The sequence below is a fragment of the Mustela nigripes genome, chromosome 7 (assembly GCF_022355385.1).
Source record: "Mustela nigripes isolate SB6536 chromosome 7, MUSNIG.SB6536, whole genome shotgun sequence".
Taxonomy (NCBI): domain Eukaryota; kingdom Metazoa; phylum Chordata; class Mammalia; order Carnivora; family Mustelidae; genus Mustela; species Mustela nigripes.
The window spans coordinates 30,342,636-30,358,779 of record NC_081563.1 but is presented as its reverse complement, the minus strand read 5'-3'; the positions used below and the strand labels follow the sequence as shown (position 1 = coordinate 30,358,779).

At 39.2% G+C, this 16,144-nt stretch overlaps 1 protein-coding gene across 1 annotated transcript in view; it reads left to right on the top strand.

Annotated features, from left to right (window-relative positions):
* Positions 1-507: 507 nt before the first annotated feature.
* The window catches only part of PRKD3 (protein kinase D3), an 82,407-nt gene continuing 66,770 nt past the window's right edge, over positions 508-16,144 (top strand). Inside the window, exons 1-2 of the mRNA XM_059405456.1 lie at positions 508-651; positions 8,663-9,610. Coding sequence (XP_059261439.1) covers positions 9,323-9,610 — 288 coding nt within the window. The 5' untranslated portion in view covers positions 508-651; positions 8,663-9,322. The remainder of the gene's footprint in view (positions 652-8,662; positions 9,611-16,144) is intronic.

Sequence of the window (16,144 nt, the reverse complement as noted above, 5' to 3'; positions counted from 1 at the left end):
CCGCTTCGGTGTACTCTGCTTAGATGAAGGGCTCTGGATGTCTCGGCGTCGGGGGCAGAATGCCTGGGGCTGCGGCGCCAGGCGGCCGCCCGGGAGGCAGGCCCGAGGGAGGAGAACGTGGGGAGCAGGGAGAAGAGCAATCAGGGTGGAAACTGCTCTCTGCTGTGGACCCCTTCCGAGTCCCCCATTCAAGTTGTCACCTCTTGGTTCCTTGCCACCGTGGCCTCCGTCAGAGCGGACGATAAAAGAGAAAAAGGCAATGGTGGGTTCGAGTACGGTCTGTAACGGTTGAAATACACGGTCGCGCTCCGCTCCGCCGCGCCCCCGGAGACACGGGGACGTCCGAGGACGCAGAGCCCTCGCTGCCTGCACAGTGCAAAGGCACAGTAGCATCCCCGCGCGGCTACCACCCGCTCGGGCCCGCCCGGAAACTACAGCTCCCGGCAGGCCCCGCGCCGGCCGCGCGCCCCCGCCCCGCACGCCCCGGCCCCCCGCCCCCGGGCCTCGGGACGGGACGGGGAGGAGGGAGGGAGGAAGGGGCGCCAGCGGCGGGCGGGATCCTGCGAGGCGCGTGAAGCCTTGCTGGCGCCTCGTCTGGGATCCAGACGCTGGCGGCCGCGGAGTTTCTCACGACCGGCGGAGCCCGCCTCCGTAAGTAGTCGCCTCAGGGAGCGCGGATCAGACACCGAAAAAGTTAGCGCCGCCGCGGCCGCCGCTTTGTTCTCGCGGCCCGTCGGGTGAGGCGGCGGCGGCCCCTCCCCCACCCCCCCGCCCGCACGCGGCAGCGGCGGCGGCGGCGGCGGCGGGACTCGGGGCCCCGCGCGGGGCTGGGCGGCGACCTCCGGGGCTGGGCGGGAAGTTGGCGGAGCCCGCGGCGGGCGGAGCGGGCGGGGGGCGCCGCGGCGAGCGGGGAGCGCCGGCGCGGCCGCCAGACGGGGCCAAGTTCCGGCGTGGGCGCGGAGGCCAACTTGGGTCCGCGCTCCGCCGGCGACCACCGCGCGCGACGGCTGCGGGAGCAGGCTGTTTCGGGGTTCCTCCGGCCGGTCCCGACGCCAGCCCAGCGACAGTCAAGCTGCCGAATTGGGGATGATCCTTTTTTTTTTTTTTCCCTCTCCTATTCATCACTTCGTGTTGTAGCCGCCTCAAAGGAGTGAGTAAATGGTGCTTAGAGACCGTGTGAGCCCCCACCCCAGTTTCCTGACCGTGCTTAGTTGTGCAAGTTGCAGCCTTGCTCTGAGTTGTTCTCACCCCCGGGAGGTTTTTCTTGCGATGAAACGCTGAGGAGTGCGACTGTTTTCTCTGAGCAGTAACAATAACCACAGACTACTCGATTGCCTGTTGGATATTTTATTTGAAATCATCGCAGCATAGGCCTTACCGACTGCAGGCACGAATATAAAATCAGGCGACAAGCGTGTGTGAGACCCGCAGACTTCTCCATACACAGATTGATGGCTTGGACATAACTGTCTTTTCAACCACACCCATCCCCACAGGAAATAAGATATCGGTGTCATCTTTGATTAGGAAGGATAAGTTACACCCAGAACTACTAGTTGGTACTACACAGCTTTAATGAGCTGTAGCCGCAAGTGAAACAAAAACTTTTTAAATGCCTTGATCTGTACCCTAGAAAATGCTATATTGTGTTAACTCTTACAACTGCTTCTACTTTGTACTTGATGTAGCAGTTCTTCCTGCATTTTTAGCGACAGTGATTTCGCTGAGATCAAGTTTACTTACCAACTTCTAATGCGTCCTCTAATGGGTATGAGGACATCCATAAAGGTCCCTGACCTAAGCTGTAGACTTCTGCGTTTTATCGAAAGAACCTTTTCTTCCTCCCGTTATTGAGAGCAGGCATGAAAATTCAGTCAGGAAGTTAGAAGTTTTAGTAAAAATATTTTAAACATGTCATGAAGCCTTGTTAGGTTTTGCTTCAGCAGGTAATATAGATGTGGTAGATGTGATCAGATAAGCTTGGAGTGTTTGACAGACCAGTTTCCATACTAAGTTCTATAATTTGGTGGATAGCATTTCACTTTTTAGGATGACTCACATTCAAAATGTTGTCTGTTTCATATCTAGAGACTGATTTTTTTAAAGCATTTCAGTAGTGAGTCTTTAAGATACACAAATTTTATGAGCTTTCAGTTTCAATAGATGACATCTTTAAAAGAGAAATTTCTCTCAGTGGGTTGTTTTTCATTTAACACTGGCATATGGAAAAAAAAGGGGGGGGGCTTTAACAAATCAAGCTCTGGGGCATGAAAATTTTTAAATTACATTAGAATTGAAAAAACCAGGGCACCTGGGTGGCTCAGTCGGTTAAACAACTGCTTTCAGCTCAGGTCATGAGCCCAGGGTCCTGGGATCAAGTCCCATTGGGCTCCCTGCTCAGCGGGGACCCTGCGTTTCCCTCTCCTGCCACTCTCCCAGTGTGTGCTCTCCAGCTCTCTGTCAAATAAGTAAAATGTTTAAAAAAAAAAAAAAAGATTTTAAAAGAAAAAAATCTTTACATGCACTTTTAAGGGACATTTTCTCATTTTAAAAAAGACTTTCTAAAATTGATGAAAGTACTACCGTATTGAAATTAATTGTTCATTTTTAAAAGAAACTACTTTTGCAGAACTGGCTACGTGGGGAAATTATTTGCCAGTACACATTTTAATTTGGTTTAATAATTTTATGGTTTACAATCATCTGTGCTGGTACTACTTTGAGTCTCCGATTATGTAATTTAAATTGAACTTGTATGTGTGCCTCTTTGGAGCAGTGGAAAAATTTGAGATGATACACTTTGGAGACGTTTTAACTTTAATTTTAGTGCAGAAGAAAAGTTTTCTCCACTTGTATGGTTAGTTTACAGTGACATTGTGTGAGAAATTGCTTATTGGCTGTTAGCCAGTCAGATTTCTCAGATACCACTGGGGCAGAGAGAGGCGATGAAGGTCCATCAAGCCCAGCATAGATTCATACAGCATTGGCCAGATTGGCAGACTGTAATCTTATTATGGGATAAACTTTTCAGTGCCTGAGCAGCCGAGCAGACATGGTGTGCTCTCTGTACTCTCTCTGAGAGTGGAAGGACCGAGATTCAAATATCACGGTCCAGATGAGCAGAATTTTAGCAGTAAACAATTTAGTTGAATGCTGAGCTCTTAGGAAAAGTATTATATTAATCTAAGGAATAGTTATAATTTTGAAAATCTATAAATAGGTGCCAGGAATGCAACAGACTAGGATTTAAAAAACTCTACCAAGTTATTTGAATTGTTAATACAATACACAATATAAATATACAATATACAGTATAAACACAACACTAGGATTATTAAGCCAGCTTAAGCCTGTATCAAGGCAAAACACAGACATTGACTTCTGGACAGTAGTCAGGATTGCACTGAAAAAGGCCATGTGCTTTTTTACATGCTAAAAGAATACGTGTAGGTATCAAGGATGGTGGGGGATGGGTGGGAAGGCCCTCCATTCATTAGCATTCCTGACACACAAAACTAAATTGAACCAGGACAACCCATTACTAGAGGAAGTCATGGTAAATATTATGCTACTCAGAACAAGAAAAACTTTTTTTTTTTGTCAGAGAGAGTGAGCAGAGGCAGACAGAGTGGCAGGCAGAGGCAGAGGGAGAAGTAGGCTTCCTGCTGAGCAAGGAGCCTGGTGTGGGACTCAATCCCAGGATGCTGGGATCATGACCTGAGCGAAGGCAGCTGCTTAACCAACTGAGCCACCCAGGCGTCCCAAGAAAAACATTTTAACTCTTCACTTTAACCTTTACTGATTTACTGATTACCAGAAAGGACACTGGCTGTACTAAATAATGAACTTCCTTATGAAGTATTTAAGAACTGGATTTGTTTTGTCTTCTGGAGTCCTCTTCCCTCTTCTCTCTCCTTCCCTGACTCCTACTTATCCTTTAGGCCTTTGCTTAAGCACCACTTCCTTAAGGTCTCCTCTCGTGAGGCCCCAGTTGAAATTAGGTCCTTTAAGTATACTTTATCATATCGTTTTCCATAATTTGTAGGTACTTTGCTATTTATGTGAATGGTATTTGGTTAATGTGTGTGTCCCACATCTCACTGTAAGCTCCAGTAGCCATGTCTGTTTTGGTTACTGCTGTATAACCATAGTGTCTCTAGTAACAGTGTGGCAGGTATTAGACACTCAGTAAATGTTGAATGAAAATGCTGCTATTTGAGCTTCTAATTAGAGGCTTTGCTAAATTATGAGATATATACATGCAGGCAGGAGGTGAGAGCATGGGAGGGAAAGGTGGATCAACTTGTGATGTTACCATAAAGTAATGGGCCTTTGTTTTACCTTGTCTGTAATCATAGGGCAGGGTGGGCTCAAGATTCTTTTAATATTTCATCTTTTGATTCCATTCAGCAGTGGTGATGGATTATATAAGCTCATTTGAATTGGATATGTGACAGATAACTCCCCCAAAGAATATTTGAGATGTTCCAAATAAACATATCAGAAATGCTTGCCAACTTACAGCTATTAGAAACAAACATATCTAATTAATATACAGTTTATAAATTAGTAATTGTCTTGTCTCAGTTTCCTAATTGAGATGTAAAGACAAAATAAAATAGTTATTAAATTTTTTGATACTCATCTTCATATTTTTCATCCTTCATCTTGTTGCATCTTACAGAGCAAATCAGGGTTCCATAAAATAAAAGGAGAACACAGATGGGATGAGTGGGCAGAAGCTAATATGACAGCTCATTTAGTTTCTTCTATTTGTTTTCATGCTGAAACTTGAAAAAAATTTTTTATACAAAGTATAACATATAGTTTATTAATAGTTATAAGTAGTTCTGATAAGTTGGCCGATTGTATTAGACAGTTATGTTACTTGGCTAACAGTAACAGGTATAATAAAATGAAAATTTAGTGGGAAGACATCCATTGAAAATAAATTATTATTGAACACAGCAGCATCTTGTATTTTGAGGTACTTAACCTGAATACAGTATTATTCTTAGATATTTTACTACCTTTTTTATGATAGCTAAGTTTTTTTTAGATTTTATTTATTGATTTGACAGAGACATCGAGAGAGGGAGTACAAGCAGGGAGAGTGGGAGAGGGAGAAGCAGGCTTCCCGCTGAGCAGGGAGCCCTATGGGGACCAAAGACAGAAGCTTAAGGCCTGAGCCACCCAGGTGCCCCTGATAGTAGTTCAGCTTTTGAAACGACTCAGCTTGTCTATGGTAAGTAGCTCATTACCTTAGGAGAAGACCTGTTCTGTTGTTAGGCTTTTGGAGGTGGAATGAAAGAGTAGAAAGAACGTGGGCTTTGGAGTCAGGGAAGCTTTTGTTTGAATCGAGTTCCATGCCATATTAGATGTGAGCAAGCAACTTCTCTGAAACCCTGGCTTCTTTTCAGTAAAACAGAGTTAAATCCCCTAGGGTTCTTGTAAGGATGTAATGAAGTATCGTATCTTAATTGCAGCCTTTGGCATAAAGTAGGACCTTAATTATTAATTTCTTCATGTAATTATTACGAAAATTGTTGCAAGTTACTGAGCACTTAATTGTAAGCCAGGTACTGTTGTAGGTACTTCAGGTGTCTCATCACGTCCTGTGAGGTGAGCAAGTTCTGCTGCTACCTTCATTTTAAACTTCTCTGCAGTAATACTGAGTAAAGCCAATTATTCTCTTAACGCCTTTTCAAATATTATTTGTAAGACCATTGTTTGAAGACTGTTATTCTGTTTAGCTTTGTTAAGCATATATTTTCACATGACATTGTCTTAACCTTTAACTGGATGCATGCTTTTAATTACTATTTTTTAATCAGTATAGCTCTTAAAAATGTGGAGTGTAGAAATGAATACAGTGGCGATGTAGGCTGACCAGCAACAGAGTTTAAAGATTGATATTAATACATTCTCAGTGTCCTGGTAGGTAGTTTTGCATTGGTTCTTTTAGCCACCAATTAGCTCTCCTTAAACTCAGGTGACTAACTCCATTTATAAAGAGCTTCTAGGCACCTGGGTGGCTCAGTGGGTTAAGCTGCTTCCTTCGGCTCGGGTCATGATCTCAGGGTCCTGGGATCCTGAGTCCCGCATCGGGCTCTCTGCTCAGCGGGGAGCCTGCTTCCCTCTCTCTCTCTCTCTCTCTGCCTGCCTCTCTGTCTGCTTGTGATCTCTCTCTGTCAAATAAATAAAATAAATAAAAATATTAAAAAAAAATCTTATAAAGAGCTTCTAAGTGAGCACTTCATTTCTTCTCCATTGTAAAGCTTTACACTCACTCTTATTACTTTCCACTTTAACTTTGGTTTGTTTCTCCCAGATTGTGTACTCTTGGGATTTTATAAGCATGTCTTCTGTGTCTTTATCTTAAAAACAGTCAGAATCAATATAGGGTCAAGAGCAGAATTCTAAGGCACGTCCCCTAAAGATTTCTTTCATTTAGGTTGATATAGACCAGTGAACTTATCAACTACACTAATATCCAACTCACACTCAAACAACGTATTTGCAAAAATAGCATAAAAAAAATCTTGAATACTGTTCTGGCCAGAATACACTCCCCCCCGCCCCCCCGGCTTTGCTAATTGTGTGATCTTGGGCAAGTACTTTAATTTCGAAGACTGTTTTTTTCAACTATAAAATAGGTTGTTGCATATGGGATGTTTAGAACAGTGCCTTACAGATAGTTGGAACTCAGTGACTGTAAGTTACTATTATTCTTCGTTCCTGCATCTAACAAGTCTAGTAATCAATCTTTTCCAAGATGTAAATGCAGTGGATTTGGCCTTATTCTGTTTGAATTCATGCTGTCATCTGGAGATTACTTTATTTTCTAAGTATTCAGAAACCACTCATTTTCATAATCTATTCTCACATTTGACTGAAGATTAATATTAAATTTATATGTCCGTGATTTCTGGAATCCACTTCTCCACTTCTGCAGCTCGTAAAATTTGAAGTACATCTGACCAATATCCAGGCCCAGATTATTTCTTTCTGAGCTCTTTCTTCAAGATTATGAGAGTTGGCTTTGTGATTACACTTGCTGATTGCTTTAGCAGCATAGAATGAATTGCATCTGGAACCAAAGACTTGTACTCATATAAAGTTGTTTTAGTCTCTCATTCACTAGGCTCGGGTTTCAGTTCTCATTGCTCTTCTACAGTTTTAGTTTAAAACGAGAGAAGATAAGCAAAATACAAGTTGAGCAATTCTGCCTTTTCTATGTGCTCTCTCAACCCTAACAACATCTTCTCTGAGCGGTGATTCTCTCAGTTCCTTGTTCTCTTTGACAAATAGTATGTTATTGTGGAGACAGCACTTGGTAAGAAAGTATGAAACTTGGGTCCTAATTCCCACTCTGCCTCTTCTTTTTTTTTTTTTTTTCTTAATTTTATTTATTTTTGTGAGAGAGAGAGAGAGACCCCATGAGTTGGGTGGGGGGGGGTAGTGGGGAGAGGTTGAGCAGAGAGCTCAATGTGGAACTCCATCCCAGGACCTTGGACCATGACCTGAGCCAAAGGCAGACACTTAATCGACTGAGCCACCCAGGTGCTCCCCCCACTCCACTTCTTAATACCCATGTGATGCTGGGCACATTACTTTATGTGCTTGTGCTTCTGTTTTTTCATCTGCAGAAATCATATTTGTCTCCAAAGAGATATGCATGAGGTAAAGTATGTAAAATATTTATAAGATGTTAAGTGCTGTGCCATATAAGGTGGAATGATATTTATTTGAATGTAGCTATAAAAGCTTTTGTTACCTTAAGCAGCTTTTTCTAAGCCTCACTTTTTCCTGAGCTTTCAAATTCCTGTTACCCTATCTGTATGTTTTTGCTCTTTACAGGTTCTGCAGCCACATTGGGTGCTTCCCTCTTTTTCATCATTGGAATTGTGTAAAATTTAGATCCCTTGTGAGCCATTTCACTTAGGTCATTGGGGTCATACCTTTTGTTTTTGAACTGTTCTGTTGTAAACTGTGATACATTTGTAACTGAGCCTAGTGCTCTCTCTTTTTTTACTTTTAGAAACCCTTTATAATATCACTTTTTCCTGTGATCCTGTCATACGTCATTCACATTATAACGGTGCATAGGATGTTCCTTCTGCTTTCTTAGCTTCTGAAAGAAATCTGTCAACAAAGCAAGTCAATCATATTTTGGCAGAATTAGACTTTTTGATATAAAAAAAGAATACTCTTGGCATGTCTTTATTAGGACAGTATTATACATCTTTCATATGGCTGAGTGGTGTGTGCTTTATTTTTATGATGGTGTCCATTTCAACCTTCTTTTAGTCCCTCCTATTTTTCTTTGTTTTTGTCCTAACTCAGTTGTATATTTGTGGGATAAAAGTGTTTGACCTTCAGGTTTCAGGTATTAGGGAGGAGTGCCAGGGACTTGGTGGTGATGGTGGTGGTGGTGGAGGAGGTGGTGGTGAGCAGGAGGCTCTCCCTAAAATTATACCTCTCTCAAAAAATGTCTCTGATAACTAGGCCCCCCTAAAATGGCTACTCATTAGGATGTCTTGATGTATTACAAACATACAACCAAAACTTATCATTTAAAAAAAATACAGGGATTCTTGCATTTTTAAAATAATGTCAAATGAGTATAAAATATTAAGAGTGTTTTTACAATTCCTTCCAGGCTGACTACATTTCAGAAAGCATCAACTTTTCTCAGTGGACCTATTCATCAAGTGAAATATGCCTGTACTGTACTTTGTGCTTCATCATGGAAAAGTTTCCCCCTCCAAAAATGAAAGTAAAGACATTTGAGAAGGTGATTTAAGGTGTGGACATTTGGAAAAGTGTCCCATCAAATCAGTAAACCTCAAGATAAGGGTTAAATAGATTAAGCCTAACCACTTATTTTTTAAATCAGGAGGATTTCATCTTAATAGAAAAACAACTTTTATTCAATATGTATTTTCTGGAATTAAGAGAGAGAGACAAGAGTAGACTTAAAAGAAAATAAATGAAGATGGTTAGTAAAGAAGCAATGTCAACACTTTTCTTATGCAGATAATTCAGTGATGTTAAATCCTTTGCAAATCCCTAGGTGTGGTCCTAAAGACAAGACTCTTTTTTGATGGGACTAATACTAAAGGAAGTCATACCTTTTGTGTATTCAACTCACAGTTGTAGAAGTTACAGTCATTGGCATGAGTGGCTTAAAAGAGGAAATAAAGAAGTGTTCAGTTAAATCCAAAAGTACAGTCATTTTTTTCCTGCTGTGATTTTAAAAACCTCTTCATAACCACTGAAAAAGAATTGACGACTATTTTAAAAGATTAAAGAAAGGCAGATGTCTGCAAACAATTCTCCTCCTTCAGCCCAGAAATCTGTATTACCTGCAACACTTCCTGCTGTGCTTCCAGCTCCTTCTCCATGTTCAAGTCCAAAAACAGGACTCTCTGCCCGACTCTCTAATGGAAGCTTCAGTGCGCCATCACTCACCAACTCCAGAGGCTCAGAGCATACAATTTCATTTCTGCTGCAAATTGGCCTTACACGGGAGAGCGTTACCATCGAAGCCCAGGAACTATCTTTATCTGCTGTCAAGGATCTTGTGTGCTCCATTGTTTATCAGAAGGTATGTGCATGCTATTTATGTCAATAGTTTTTCTAATTAATATTGTCTCTAATGCTTTTCTATAAATTATACATGCAACAGTGAGTTAACATATATGGATCAATTGTTTATATTCTAATTTGGATCATTTTGGAAGAATGCTAATAGACTAGAAGCCTGAAGTCTGGAATTTCAGATTCTAACAACTGGAGTGTTTATCCTAACTTTAAAATACTGCCTATTCAGTTTTTCTTTTAAGAGCAGGAAAATTAAAAAAAAAAAAAAAAAAGGCAGGAAAATCCATATAAAATCAGGAGGACTTCAGAAATCTCATTTGGTTTTAGAGAAAATAGGACGCAGAGGGTGCAAGGCATCCAGGTGGCTTACCAAAAGGATGGAACACAGCTGTGGCTGAGTGCCAGGTCCACACCTGTTTTTCCTGGGTGCCCTGTATTCTACCCTTTTTTTGGTACTTTCTTCCTTCCCTTTAGGTTTTGATTTCACCTATACTACCATTTAATACGAGAATACCACTCTCTCTCTCGCTTAAAAAATAGGTAAACAAGTTTTTAATATATGACAATACATAAAATCTTGAAATTGAGGGTGGTTTTATTTTGTTTCCCTTCTGCATACCTCCTGCCCCATACTTTATCATTTTTTAAGGAACCTTAAATGTCTTTAATAGCTAAATGTCTTTAATAATTTTGATTTGCTGGATAAGTGGGTATGTTCTCTATTTTTTCGTAGAACTATGTGGTTACATAGTAAGAATTAGTTACATTTTATTTTTAATGGACTGAGCGTATGTTTCAAATTTGTTTGGAACAAATTAGTGTACTTTTTATTTTAAAAATCATATCAGGTGAGATTAATATATTTGTATTCAGGCTTCTCTCATTGTACTGTTTATGTTTTAATTTCTTATGCTTTATATGATTTGTTATTATCTTCTGATGTAGAAATAAGTAATGATCTAAAAATGCTGTGCGGTTTGTAGAAAACAGCCTATGCCTTGTGTGTGGTAACAGTAACTTGTCTCTTGAAATGTGGTTTAAAGATTCAGTTTCCTTTTGTAGATCTGTAGAACCATATGGGTGTCTTTAAGTATTTTTGCTTTTATTTTCCCTTTCATTAATCATTACAGAGGCTTTTCACAAATACGTTGGCAACTAGCTATTTAATTTAAAGATAAGAATTTATCTTAACTACTGTTTGTAGCTTGAATGTTTCCTTTTCATTTGAGCCCACAGAAATTTATAACTAATGTTTTGGTAGAATCTGTATTATTGTTTTTAGTCTTCTAAAATTTCATTTCGTTCTTATGTTCATACAGAGGCATACTGATTTCTACAGGATTATTTTAGAATTTGTTACTTCATCTTTAATGTAGATGTGAGATGTGGGTCAGATGGGTAAACTCTTAGGAGACTGGATTAAACATTGTAATCCATGAAAAAATACGGAAAAAATTCAGTGGTACCAAGGAAATAAGACAGCCAAAAAAACCCATCAGTGTAAACTTTATATAGATGTAAAATAGAATTATTGAATATAGAGCTAGCCAGCATAAAATGGGTATCCTAGTAAACTGAATTTGAGTTAACATTAGAGTGAAATGGGGATGTATTTGGCAAAAATACATAGTCTGTATAGGCAGAAGCATATTACACATTCCTCTTGATGTTTTCTGGGATCCTAACTGTTGTTTAAGTGTAGTATAAAAGAGTTTTAAGCTTGAAACTATGCCAGCTGTATTTATTTACATTATAACTTTGCACAAGTGATTTGATTTCTTTAGATTATAGTTTGCAAATCTGTCAGATGATTGAGTTGGGATGATTCCTGGTTGTAATTCCAGCAATGAGATTCTGAATCATTTAATCTGAATTTGGGTCTTCACTGCTAGAGACAGATAAAGGAGAAAGAAGTTTCAAGGGTTGACCTGTTTCAGGCCAAATCAGAATTCTTAAGGGAACCATCTCAGATCCTGAGATTTTCTAGAGATGTTTCATGGATTGCTAACTCATCGGGTGGTTGGAAAAACCAAGTCAGAAGTTCTTTTGCTTTTGCTTTTCACCTTCCCTCTTGTTTTGGGCACTTGCTCACCAGTCTTCCATTTTACACCTATACAACTCCAGGTTTACTGTCAGAACTCTTACAGGCACACCTGCTTTTCTTATATCTATTCTTAGTAACTACATCTACCTGAACCTTCTAAAAGATAGGGTATTGGTTAAATTTTAGGAAATAGGTTAAACAGTTGTCTCTTCCCTCAAAAAACTCACAGTCTACTAAAGGAAACCTATTCATCAGAGTAAGACAGTTAAGTAGAAAGTGGAGTTAAAGAGTGCTCCTCAGGTTGATAAAGGATGTAGAAGACTTCAAACAGAAGTCTCCTTTCCTCATCCTGGTCCTGGGCCAATGCTGCTCTGCATTCTGTTACTATAGTTACACTTTTTTTTTTTTTTTTTTTTTTTTTTTAGATTTTCATATTAATGAAGTCATAGTATATAGTCTTTTGTTGCTGAGTACTTTCCATTGTATGGATATACTGTACTTTGTTTATTCAATCATCAGTTGATTGATAGTAGAATTTTTTCTAATTTGGGAGCATTATAAATAGAATTGCTTTGAACATTCTCATTCAGATCTCGATTATAGATACATGTTTTCATTTCCTTGGGGTACATATGTAGAAGTAAGATGGCCATATCCTTAACAACACTTGGTATTTCCAGTCTTTTTAATTTAACTGTTCCTGGCTGGTGTGTAGTAATAGCTCCATGTGGTTTTCATTTGCATTTTCCTAATGATGAATGAGATTGGTTATCTGTCCATGAGCTTATTTGCCAAGTTCTTTAACATCTTAGATACAGGTTCTTACCAGATATAAAATGTAGATATTTTCTTCCAGTCTGTGGTTTCTCTTCATCTGTTCTCTCTTTTTAAAAGAGAACTCTCTTTTACTAATCTGAATAATCATCATTTTAAAGGCTACTGTTCAGTCATCTTGATGCATAAAGTTTATAATCAGTTTCTTATTTTGATCATTTACGTTGCTTTTAATTTTCTTCCAGTTTTATGGAGATATAACATTTACAAATTTGTATTAGTTTAAGGTATACAACATAATGATTTGATATGTGTATATTTTGTGGAATGATAACTACAGTAAATGTAGTTAACTTATATCACCTCCCACAGTTAATTCTTTTCTCGTGATGAGAACTTCTAAGGTCTGTTCTACTAGCAGCTTTCAAGTATACAGTAAAGAATTGTTAACTATAGGCATCATGCCATACATTACGTTGCCAGAATTTATTTATCTTATAACTGGATGTTGGTACCCTTTGACTACCTTCCTGCCCTTTGCCTCTGGTAACCACCAGTCAGTTTTCTGTCTTTGTGAGTTAAGTTATAGGAGTTTTCACATATAAGTAAGATCATACAGTAGTTGTCTTGCTCTGCTTGACTTACTTCACTTAACATAATGCTTTCAGGGTCCATCCATGCTGCTGCAAATGGTAGGAGTTCCTTCTTTTTGTGGCTGAATAATACTCCATTATATATATATATATCACAATTTCTTTATTCATTCACCCTTGGGTGGACATTTGGTTCTTTCCATGTCTTGGCAACAGTAAATAATGATGCATTGACCTGGAATGCAGATATCTCTTAGAGGTTGTGATTTCATTTTCTTCAGAAATGGCATTGCTGGATCATATGGTAGTTCTATTTTTAATTTTTTGAGGAATGTCCACATTCTTTTTTTGTTGTTGTTCGTACTGTGTTCTATAGTGGCTGCACAAATTTAGACTCTCACCAGCAGCGCATAAGAGTTCCCTTTCCTCCATATTCTCACCAACGCTTTTTATCTCATGCCAGTCTGACAGCCAGGAGGTGATGTCTCCCTGTGATTTTAATTTGCATTTTCCTGATGATTAGTGATGTTGAGGACCTTTTATGTGCCTGTTTGCTACCTGTATGTCTTCTTTGGGGGAATGTCTATTCAGTTCTTCTGCCCATCTTTAAATGGGATTGTTTGTTGTTGTTTTTGCCATTGAGTTATAGGAGTTCTTTTGGTATTTTGGGTATTTATCAGACACACGATTCGCAAATACTTTTAACCCCTTCTGTAGTTGCCTTTTCATTTTGTCAATGGTTTTCTTGGCTGAGGAGAAGCTTTATAGTTTGATGTAGTCCTGCTTGTTTATTTCTGCTTTTGTTGCCTTTGCTTTTGGTGTCAAATGCAAAGACTCATTGCCAAGAATGATGTCAAGGAATTTATCCCTTATGTTTTTTTTCTGAGAGTTTTGTGGCTTCAGGTCCTACATTCAAGTGTTAAGTCCATTTTGAGTTGATTTTTGTGTGCGGTGTAAAATAGGCGTTCGGTTACATTCTTTTGCATTTGGCTGTCCCAGTTCTCCCAGCACCATTTACAGAAAAGACTATTCTTTCCATTGTATATTCTTGATTTCTTTATCATAAATTCATTGGTCATATATGCATAGGTCTATTTCTAGGCTTTCTGTTCTGTAACATTGATTTTATATGTCTATTCTTATACCAATACCATACTGTTTTGATTACTATAGCTCTAAAGTATAGTTTGAAATCAAGAAACGTAAATGCCTCCAGCTTTGTTTTTCTTTCTCAAAGATTGCTTTGGCTATTCAGGATCTTTTGTGGTTTTGTATAATTTTTAAGATTCTTTTTTCTATTTCTGTGGAAAATGCCATTGGAAAATTTGGGGTAGTATGGACATTTTAATAATAACCTTCCAGTCCATGAACATAGAATATTTTTCCATTTATTTGCATCTTCTTCAGTTTCTTTCATTAAGGTTTTACAGATATAATGTTTAGTGTGTAGATCTTTCACCTTCTTGGTTAAATTTATTTATAGGTATTTTCTTCTTTTTGATGCAATTATACATGGGATTGTTAATTTCTCTTTCTGATATTAACCTAGTAGTGTATAAAAAGGGAACTAATTATTGTATATTGATTTTGTATCTGGCAACTTTACTGAATTTGTTCATTAATTCTTTTTAAGATTTTATTTATTCATTTGACAGAGATCACAAGTAGGCAGAGAGGCAGACAGAGAGAGAGAGAGGAGGAGGAAGCAGGCTCCCCGCTGAGCAGAGAGCCTGATGCAGGGCTTGATCCCAGGACCCTGAGATTATGACCTGAGCCGAAGGCAGCGGCTTAACCTACTGAGCCACCCAGGCGCCCTGTTCATTAATTCTAACAAAATTTTTTGTTGGAGTGTTTCATGTCATCTACAAACATAGACAGTTTTACTTCTTCCTTTCTGATTTAGATGTCTTTTATTTCTTTTTCTTGCCTAATTGTTCTGGCTAGGACTTCCAGTACTATATTGAATAAAAGTAGCAAGAATGGCAAGGAATAATGTCTTATTCCTGATCTTGGGTTTTTCCACTGAGTATGATGTTAGCTGTGGGCTTGTCGTATACAGCCCCTGTTATGTTAAGGCATGTTTCCTCTATACTTCACTTTATTTAGAGTTTTTGTCATGAATTGATGTTGAATTTTGTCAAATGCTTTTTTAAAAAATTTTAATTTAATTTTGTTTTTTCAGTGTTCCAGAATTCATATGTGCCACACCCAGTGCTCCATGCAATACTCGCCCTCCTTATTACCCACCACCAGGTTTACCCAGTCCCCATCCCCCCTTCCCTCCAAAACCCTTAGTTTGTTTCTCAGAGTCCACAGTCTCTTATGGTTTGTCTCCCCTTCTGATTTTTCTCTCTCCATCTCCCAACGTCCTCTGTGTTATTCCTTACATTCCACAAGTAAGTGAAACCATATGATAATTGGCTCTCTCTGCTTGACTTATTTCACTCAGCATAATCTCTTCCAGTCCCATCCATGTTGATACAAAAGTTGGGTATTCATCCTTTCTGATGGAGGCATAATACTCCATTGTATATATGGACCGTATCTTTATCCATTCGTCTGTTGAAGGGCATGTTGGTTCTTTCCACAGTTTGGTGACTGTAGCCATTGCTGCTATGAACATTGGGGTACAGATGGCTCTTCTTTTCACGACATCTGTATCTTTGCGGTAAATAGTAGTGCAATTGGAGGGTCATAGGGTAGCTCTATTTTTAATTTCTTAGGGAATCTCCACACTGTTTTCCAAAGTGGCTGCACCAACTTGCATTCTCACCAGCAGTGTAAGAGGGTTTCCCTTTCTCCACTTTCTTTCCAACACTTGTTGTTTACTCGCTTGTTGATTTTCGCCATTCTAACTGGTGTAAGGTGGTATCTCAATGTGGTTTTGATTTGAATCTTCACGATAGCTAATGATGATGAACATTTTTTCATATGTCTGTTAGCCATTTGTATGTCTTCTTTGGAGAAGTGTCTTTTCATGTCTTCTGCCCATTTTTTGACGTGATTATCTGTTTTGTGTGTGTTGAGTTTGAGGATTTCTTTTTAATGCCTGTTACGCATCTGTTGAGATGACCATTTACTTTTTATCCTCTATTTTGTTAATACGTTATATCACATTTATTGATTC